Genomic DNA, 10,154 nt, shown 5'->3' with positions numbered 1-10,154 from the left:
CATACATATATACAGTGCCCAACTGTATATTATGTAAACTTTTGCCAAGAGGTACCTAATTGCTGCCCAGGGCGCCCCCCCCCCCTGCGCCCTGCACCCTACAGTGACCGGAGTGTGTGGGTTTAGTGTGGGAGCAATGGCGCACAGCTGCAGTGCTGTGCGCTACCTCATATGAAGACTGGAGTCTTCTGCCGCCGATTTCGAAGTCTTCTTGCTTCTGACACCGGCTTCTGTCTTCTGGCTCTGCGAGGGGGACGGCGGCGCGGCTCCGGGATCGGACGACCAAGGGTGCGATCCTGTGTACGATCCCTCTGGAGCTAATGGTGTCCAGTAGCCTAAGAAGCAGGACCTATCTTCAGTGAGTAGGGCTGCTTCTCTCCCCTCAGTCCCACGTAGCAGAGAGCCTGTTGCCAGCAGATCTCTCTGAAAATAAAAAACCTAACAAAATACTTTATTTTTAGCAAGCTCAGGAGAGCTGACTAAGTAGCACCCAGCTCGTCCGGGCACAGATTCAAACTGAGGTCTGGAGGAGGGACATAGAGGGAGGAGCCAGAACACACCAGAATCCAAATTCTTTCTTAAAGTGCCCTGTCTCCTGCGGAGCCCGTCTATTCCCCATGGTCCTTACGGAGTCCCCAGCATCCACTAGGACGTTAGAGAAAAAAGAAAATGTGCCCTTTGTTCCATATTTTGGTACAGCTGCATTATTTAATACTATGTTTGTAGTAGCAAAGAATTATTATATTGTAGTAACAGGCTTGCTAAATGTTGCCATCTACATATGTTCTCATATACAAAGACAATGGCTTTTTTTTGTACATTGCCAAGTACTGAACCTGACAGAAAAATCTAGAAGAGTGGATTATCCTGTTAATAATCATTTAGGCAATTGCAACCACGCCTGCTGATACTAAAAGCTAACTAACATATACACATAACTAACACTAACACATGGATTACTTGGGAGGTCACACCACCCCCTCACCACCCTTAACCTTGTGTATTCTTGCAAGCCCTTTTTATACCCTGTCAGTCTTGTGGAGGGAGTGTTGATACAGTGTCCCTTATCTGTATCTCCAGCCTTTCTGTACAAGGTGTGACTGCTTGGACGTATATCATGTACCCAACTAAAGCTAGGAGACATTAATAACAGCTAAGTGTATTGTTAATATAAGTATTTAAACATCATTTGATACTTTCTATAATAACCTTAGCTAGAATGTCTGTCTGAGTTGATTAACTCTGTGTACCTAGAGAACCTGGTTCCACTGGGAACATATATTAGCAAAGTTGTGTCTCACCACTGGCAGTAAATCATACAACACTACAAGAAGTACAATAGTTTTATGGTTTATTTCAGAGAAAAAATATTTTCATTTTCATGCAGATAGCAGAATCTTCTCAGATAAGGACTTGTAAAATGCTTCTTCATACACATGTATCTATACTCAGACACAAAATTAGCAATACAAGAAGGAAAGTGGTTTTATATATGGAACCTGTAAATGTATAATAACACAGTCACGAGGGGTCAATGTCACATGAAATTAGAAGTAATAGGCTGTGTGAGTGACCCAGTTAGAGGACTGGTCCTTGGTGCGTTTTGCAGAGCTATGGGATGTGAAGATGGATTTGTATGCTTCTGATTTCTGGTCAGTGCTTGGTAACGGTCTCTTCACAGCAGCAGAGGATGATGTGGCGGCACTCTCTGATGACACGGAGTCTGCTGGATTAAGAAAACATACAATTACACTTCTGTCTACACACATGCACTATAAACTATATGCTTTAATGTGATTTAATTGATAAACGCTGGCTGGCCCCAAAACATCACTAACTAGATTTAAAAGCAGCTACATTTTATACAAACTAGCCAGACATACCATTTACAATTAAAGAACACACAAACGTTTAAAAGAAAAATAATAATAATAATTGGAATGTTATTTTCATATTCAATGTTCAAGCTGCTAATTGCTGACTAATTAGAAAATGTATTTGGTATTCCATCAAAGAGATCTATATTTAGTCCTGCTCATGTAATGAATGTTGTTTTTTTATTATATGAACTTATCTAACTGGTGATTCCAATGCTTTTCTCTTGACTACAGAACCCTTCTACCATCTGGCTCTCCTGTCGGGAACTCACAGCACAGATACTTCTCCCTGTGGCCCTCCTAGATGAACTGAGGAATGCACACAGAGCATAATATAGATACTGTATATCAGGCGGCACTGAGGGATAGGATAAGTAATTAATACCGTTTCCCTGAAACACATCAATGTACTGAAACATTGGCATTCTTAAGTGTCGCCTTATATACAGTGTTCATCTATACATACAGATGTAGCAGAGCTCCACTTACTCGCAATGCGCCCGTCTATGACTATTTGCACCCGTGAACAGAATGTAACGTCTATGGATCGGGGGTGTAAATATACACAGGCGCTGCTGAGCTTGGCTACATCTATTTTTTTCTTTTGTAAGAGGTATTCTTTACAAATATACTGTATATCACAAAAAGTCCATTATAGAACCACGCAGCTGGATGTATTATCTATTTTCTAAATATTTATTTGACATATGAAAAAGGCAGCTTATACACATTACCTGCACAATTGCTGCTGGAAACAAAATTTATTTTATCTCTGGCGCTCTTTTTGGTCCCATCTGTTGTTCCAGAGGGTCCTGCAGCACCTGGAAAAGAAAACGCAAATATCAAATATCATTAATCTATGGAGTGCGGTATCTAGCAATGAATTAAACTCTGAAAGATCAGTGAAATTATATAACTGGAATCTTTACGAATATAGGCACCAACTAGCACAGTGATGTAACCTTTCTCTACTTGTGGAAAGAAAGAAAGAAAGAAAGAAAGAAAGAAAGAAAGAAAGAAAGAAAGAAAGAAAGAAAGAAAGAAAGAAAGAAAGAAAGAAAGTGTCTGATTGGTAGCAATGGTATGTGCAAGTTGTCCCCACTTTAGTAATGAACCTTTAAAGCATTTTTCCTTACACACACGCACGCAAGCACGTTTACCTTCCGCTGTAGCAGCATTTGTAACGACACTCTCCACAGTTCTGGGCTTCTTGGATTTCTACAATAGAAAAACAGTTCCCAGCACATACATTATTTTAATGCAAAAGTCAAGAAACAGAATTGCTACCATAAGTAGTAGTAGCAGAGGGTGGTATTTAGTATGCCAGCTGTTGGGATCCCGGCGCCGGAATCCCGACACCCGGCATACCAACAACTATTCTTCCGCTTGGGGGTCCACAATCCCCCAGGAGGGAGAATAAACAGCGTGGCACACGTACCGCGCCACTGTGCCCGCAGCGTGTCGAGCGCAGCAAGCCCGCAACAGGCTCATTTGCGCTCGCCCAGCTGTAGGATCCCGGCCGTCGGCATACCATACTACACCCATAGCAGATGCTATACTCTTGGAGCACTGGAATCTATGTATAGGTTTTACATTTTACCACCTTTGTGAAAACTTCTTGGTGACGTGTTTGGCCAAAAGACAGGACAAAGAGCTGAAAGTGCTGTTCCAGGAACCAGAGTCTTAGAAACATTCTGTATTGTACAGCAACAGGAACACGAAAGCAAGAGTCCTGAAGATCTATGGATGTAAGAATATCTCTTTCGGTGACAAGTGAAAGGATACTAATCACTAATTCCATGGAAAATGGCTTGGCGTGTATAGGTCCAGAAAGGAAGATAGAACCTCAGCATTTTTTTGACGGGGACAGTCAAGAATAAAAGCTTGCCCATCTGATCTAAGGGAACTGAAGTAATTGCCTTTACTTTGATCAAAGTTTGTAGACTATCTTGCAGAGCTTCTAGTTCTGCTAAACGGGTAGGCATTCTGGACTGTAAAAGCACATTTCTTCAGTACTGGTAAAAATCTATCTTGTAGTCATTTCTTAAATTCTCTAGAACTCAATGGACAAAAGTGTTGCCTGTCAAGTTTATATCTATAGTGTAATCAAATGATTTTTCATCAGCCGAACTGCAATCTGAGTGCAACACATGTAACCATGGAATAGCTCCTTCAGTGATATTGCAGTGTCTCAGTAATAACCCTGAAGGGAATGTCACATGACTCCCCTAACTCGTATGCAACAAAACTCGCTTAAAAACTGCCCATAAGTGCCACCTAATATGCAGTAAGAAAACAAATCTACATCCATATACTGTAGACTTAAAAAGGGGAAAGCAAAAGAGAGTGGGAAAATTGAAATATTTTAATTAAATGTAATTGTTGTAACAGCTCAAACAGACAAAATACAGCAGGCCCCCAACTGCAATAAGCTTTCACAATGGCTTTGTCAGGTATATAAAGGGAAAAGGATTCATGTATCTAAAACAGAATGATAGCAACTAAGAGCAGGCTGAGACAACGCCAACTTCAAACCATTTCTGCACACTAAAAAATGGTGCAGGAATACCATGTATAGGTCTGGCAAATCTCTTCATCACAGCCCTCACATGATCGCTACCTCAAAGGCACATGCTCAGTTTTGGACCATAATGAAGTACGTACGTACGTACAACATCTCCTGGTATCATTTCACAACAGCTTTTAAAACAGTGAAGATTTTTTTTATGTAAAAAATAAAATAAAAAAAACACCCACAAAATAAGCAAAAGCCCCCCAAATAAAATAAAATCCCATCTATAGTGCAGGAAGTGTACCAGTCAGTTCAGATATTTAGTAATGCATGGGGATAGTGATCTCTGTACAAATGCTTCTGAAGGTCCATACACATTAGACGATGTCGCTCTATAAGCGACGTTTTCTAATGTTTCCCCTCCCGGACCGGGCCTGTACACACTGAGCGATATGACCGCTCAGTGACCTCACGCCTCCGCCAGCCGTGCATGCAGGTCACGGACGACAGTCCAGATCCTGCATGCATGCACTGCCGACAGCGACGATCGTTGTGGGGCCGCACATCGGTCGTCGCTGGCGGCATACACACTTGCCGATAAAATGAGCGACGCCACTCAGGGAGGGGAAAAATGAGTGACGTTGCTCATTTTATCGGCAAGTGTGTATGGGCCTTTAGTCATACGGTGGAAAGGCAGCTCTTGCACTTGCTCACTGACGCACTTATCGATGGCTGCAGTTCAGAACACAGTGGGAGCGGATGACAGTCTCTGTAGGATTTATAGTGACTGGCTCTTAAGCGTGGGCAAACATTACTATAAATCAAATATTTCTGACATTTTAAACTTTTGGGGTCAATACTTCCACTTAGGCCGGTATCCAATCAGCTGCGGTAAATGACTGCAGATAATGGATTGGGCCAGGCCTATTCAATCTGCCATGCTGAGTGCACTTAGGCACCCAAAGCATAATCCGCAATAAGCAGCGTGTTTTGTTCTGGAGAAAAGTTAACATGGCTAATTGGATACTGGCCCAGTACTAAACCCAAAGGTTTAAAGCATTAAATAGTGGTCTCACCTTCTCCATTCTAGCCTTTAATCTTCTTTCTTCCATTTTCTTCCTCAGTTCCTCCACTTCATCTTTACTGCCATTCAATAAAATCAGATCAGATTCTTGAAAACGTGCTCCACACTAATAATGAACAAAAGAAACAGTCCATAACAACTTTAAATGCATAAGACACATATACACAAACATTAAAATAGGAGATATTGTGGAGCACCTTAGTAACTATTTTACTAGGCCTAAAAGTTCACACAATCACCCCCAGATTCCTAACCCGACCCATGACTAATCTGTATACCTCCTATACAGATGTGTTCTCATATATCTTGCATAATTACGCCATGGAGCAGGAGATGCCTGGCGTGAGTCAGCCAGCAGCTCTGCTAACGCCGAGTATCATTTTAATCAGCAAAAGCTGTTCGTGTGTCATATTCGAATAGTGACTTAGACACATTTTAACGTAAAAAGTCGCACATAAAGACGCTTGGCGCTACCGACTAGAAGGGCTGTTTAATGTGACTGCAGGAAGGATGTTGGACACACCTGTAGCTTAAATGTGTCCAAAAGTAGGGCCCTAGTCACTAACTTCAATATAAACAAACATGGGAATTGTGTGTGTAGGTTTACAAACTGTAAAAAAAAGTATTATATACAAGTCCAAAACTGCACACATTTATAATCCACTCTGTAGGTGCTCGATCATATGTAGTAATAGATAAAAAAGAACCAAAAAATGTCCAATAAAGGCTATAATAAGGTAAACCAGCACACCACCTTCTCAAGTGCAAAACAGAATTATTTAATGCATCTGAAGACAAAAAAAGCCTTTACATAAGCAGCATCAGGCAAAGAGCCTTTACATTAGCAGCATCATAGTAATCCATAGCGAGGATATAAATTCATTAGCAGCATATACTCATCCACAGCAAGGATATTTTTTCATCAATTAAGCTGCATCTGGCTATCCCGATGGCTCGTTTTGGATATCTCCTTTGTCATGGGTCAGCCACAAAATCGAGCACACAAGTATAGGCATTTATACCCGATCCACAATAGCAAATATCACCCACCTGTGCAACACACCTATGTGACAAGGATACCAGCGTTCACCGCAACCCACCTCCAGCTGGAGTAATCAGAAATGCTCTACCAAGTTTCAGAGAGGTAACACCGCTGTTTCGCTGTACCAGAAGTGACGTTGAGGGACCGCGACTGTCACCGGGCAACAGGGAATAAACAGTGAAACGCAAGAGAGACGGGAGCAGATCCAGCCATCACCCCCGGAAGTGACATTGCGGTCAAAGCTGGCATCAATAGTGACACTGTGCAATCTTATCCAATAATGTAAATATATACTGTACATAAATAAAACATACAAAAACATTGATAGATTGCTGAACTGTTTCACTATGTTTTTTCATGCAGAGACGGGTCAATTTCTGCGTGAAAAAAAAACAGCTGTAGTAGAATGGTCCGATAAACAATGAGCAACTCCTGTTTGAATTTTCGAATCACCCTGGGCAAAAGGGAGATTGGAGGGAAGACATATGCAAGATTAAATTTCCATCTCACTGACAGGACATCCACGAAGATTGCTTTGGGATCCCTTGTTCTTGACCCTTATACTGGTACCTTGTTGTTCTGAAGTGAATCCATAAGGTCCACTTCCAGCAATCCCCCTTTGTTTACCCTAATCTGGAAGACTTCTGGGTACAGGGCCCATTCACCTGCATGAATGTCGTGCCGGCTGAGAAGTCTGCTTCCCAATTTAGTACTCTGGGTAGAAATACTGCGGACATGGCTGGATGACAAAGTTCTGCACACTTTAATGTGCAGCTTACCTCCTTCTTTGCCATCCGACTGCGAGTGCCTCCTTGGTGACTGAGGTAAGCTACTGCAGTGGCATTGTCTGTCTGAATCTGCACCGGTTTGTCGCGAAGCACTTCTTTTGCATGGGTGAGTGCCATGTAGATGGCCCAAAGTTCTAGGACATTGACTGGCAGACAACTTTCTTCCTTGGTCCAATAACCCTGGAGAGAGTATTGCCCTGTTACGGCCCCACAGCCTCGGAGACTGGCATCCGTTGTCAGAAGCACCCAGTCTGAAACCCAAAAGGGTCGACCTTTGTCCAAGTGCGAAGTCTGTAGCCACCAGGCTAATAACTGATGTACTTCAGAGGAAGCGTCATTGTCTGACTTTTTATCGTCTGATGCTGTCCATTCCATCTGGAGAGAATCAGATGTTGAAGAGATCTTGAATGGAACTGGGCATATTCTACCATATTGAATACCGAGACCATTGATCCCAGTATCCGCATTGCTGCATGTATGGATACTGGGGGTAATTCAGAGTTGATTGCAGCAGCAAATTTGTTAGCAGTTGGGCAAAACCATGTGCACTGCAGGTGTGGCAGATATAACATTTGCAGAGAGAGTTAGATTTGGGTGGGTTATTTTGTTTCTGTGCAGGGTAAATACTAGTTGCTTTATTTTTACACTGCAATTTAGATTTCAGTTTGAACACACCCCACCCAAATCTAACTCTCACTGCACGTTATATCTGCCCCCCCTGCAGTGCACATGGTTCTGCCCAACTGCTAACAAATTTGCTGCTGCGATCAACTCTGAATTAGGCCCCCTGTGCAGTAATCCGCAAATTCTCATCTGTATTGTGGATATTTTGTCCAGGGGTAGAATTTTTTTCTTAAGACTGGTATCCAATACAGCCCCTAAATGCGTCATCTATTGGGATGGGACTAGGGAAGACTTTGCCCAATTTATGAGCCACTTGTGAGCCTGTAGGTAGGCTATTGTCACTTGTATATGGCAGTGGAGGGTTTCCTGGGATTTGTGCCAGGATTGGCAGGTCATTCAGGTATGGGAAAATCTTTATTCTCTGACGACGAAGGTGGGCTGCCATCACCACCAAAATTTGGGTGAACACCTGTTGGTTAGTGCCTTAAACTGAAAATGTTGCTGGAGGATAGCGAACCTGAGATAACACTGATGAGAGAAAGCTATTGGTACATGTAGGTAAGCATCTTCAGTGTCCAGGGACACCATGAAATACCCCAGCTTCATTGCCAGGATAATGGTCTGTAATGTTTCCATATGGAACCGAGGCACCCAAATATATTTGTTCAGAGCTTTGAGATTGAGAATGGGCCGATGGGAACCATCTGGCTTCTGAACCAGCAAAGGGGTAAAGTAGAAACCCAGTCTTTGTTGTGCTGAGAGAACTGGTACTATCACTCCTGATTGTAGCAAATTCTGTATTGCATTTTGTACAGCCCTGGCCTTCGTTGTTACTGATGACGTACTGGTACAAAAGAACTTGAGAGGGGTGATGTAGAAGGAGAAGGCGTACCCGTGAGACACCACTTCTTGCACCCAGGTCTCTCTGGTGGACTGCTGCCAAACCTGTGCAAATTGAAGAAGTCGGCCTCCCACCCTGGATGGATGCCCGTGCCCTCAGGCAGAGGGCTTGTTTTCTGTTTTAGAGGTCGGGCTTCTGGCTGACCAAGCCTGTTTGTCCTTAGTCTTAACAGTTTTATTTGATTAAGACTGTTGATATAAGCCTTTCCCTTTGCTTTATCTTGGGGCTGAAAGGACCGGAAAGTAGAGAATTTAGGTTTTGATGTTGAAGGAAACCCCGCTGATTTAGTTTGTTTCAGATAATAAAATGTTGTCCAATTCTGTTCCAAACAGAATAGTTCCAACAAAGCGTAGGGATTCCAATACCTTTTTGGATTCCGTGTTAGCCTTCCATGAACGTAACCAAACTGCTCTGCGAGCTGCTACCGAGGAAGCTGAAGCATGAGAAGATAATATACCCATATCTAGGGCTTCTTCTTCCAGATAGGCAGATGCTTGCTTTATATTAGCTATATGGAATCATTGTTCTCTTGTTCCATGGACCGAGATGGGATGTAGTCATGTGACCGGGGGGAATGCCGGTCACAATACCAACGGCTATATCCCCAACCCTCTAAATCCCAACAGTCGGCATGCCGACTAGCAGGGACTATTCCCACTCGTGGGTGTCCGGGAATCCCACAGAGTGGGAATAGAACTTGTGGAATGTAGACTTCCACACCAGTCGTACTACGCAAGCATCTACCTACCTTGGAAGGTACTTCCCTTTTTATACACTGCCCAGGCGGAAGAGGACAGTAAGAGACCAATTTTTTTTGGTACTTTAAACTTATTACTGGGTATTTCCCATACCTCTTGTATAATTTCCATCAACTGATCTGAGATTGGAAATTCAGACTTTACTGTTTTTGGACGTTGAAAGATTGGAGTTTTAGGGGTATATTCAATTAAAGTCAGATCCATTCCGACATGTATTTGTCGGAATGGATCCAACAACCCCTATTCAATCCCATCTAAAATTCGACTTTTTCAAGTCGAATTTAGATGGGACGCAGAGGAGGAGAAGGGGGGCGAGCCACAGGGGGACAGCTGGCGGGCATACAGGGAGATCAGCGCGCAGCAGGATGTCACTCAGCCGCCTGACCTCTCGGCAAGGTTCAGGTGGAACCTTGTACAGGTTCCTGACCTAAAGCCAGTTGGTCAACATGTTTAAGGTTTGAAAACCTATGATAGTTTACACACAACCCATCCTGCATAAAGTCCTGAGGGCCTAACCCTGCTTTACAGGACAAACATGATATTAATGTAGGTGCTGCATCATTACCCT

The 10,154-nt window shown here is 42.9% G+C and overlaps 1 protein-coding gene across 2 annotated transcripts in view; it reads right to left on the bottom strand.

The window, feature by feature from the left end:
• Positions 1 to 1,334: 1,334 nt before the first annotated feature.
• Positions 1,335 to 10,154, bottom strand: part of RTF2 (replication termination factor 2) — a 64,536-nt gene continuing 55,716 nt past the window's right edge. The window contains exons 6-9 of one of the 2 annotated variants that reach the window (XM_063959033.1): positions 5,466 to 5,579; positions 3,038 to 3,095; positions 2,612 to 2,698; positions 1,335 to 1,726 (exon numbers count right to left, since the gene is read on the bottom strand). In XM_063959033.1, the coding sequence (XP_063815103.1) occupies positions 1,548 to 1,726; positions 2,612 to 2,698; positions 3,038 to 3,095; positions 5,466 to 5,579 (438 nt within the window). In that variant the 3' untranslated portion in view covers positions 1,335 to 1,547. The remainder of the gene's footprint in view (positions 1,727 to 2,611; positions 2,699 to 3,037; positions 3,096 to 5,465; positions 5,580 to 10,154) is intronic. The other variant, XM_063959034.1, reaches the window with a different exon arrangement.

Source organism: Pseudophryne corroboree, chromosome 3, assembly GCF_028390025.1.
Source record: "Pseudophryne corroboree isolate aPseCor3 chromosome 3, aPseCor3.hap2, whole genome shotgun sequence".
Taxonomy (NCBI): Eukaryota; Metazoa; Chordata; class Amphibia; order Anura; family Myobatrachidae; genus Pseudophryne; species Pseudophryne corroboree.
The sequence above is the reverse complement of the archived record's forward strand: the minus strand, read 5'-3'. Positions and strand labels throughout refer to the sequence as shown.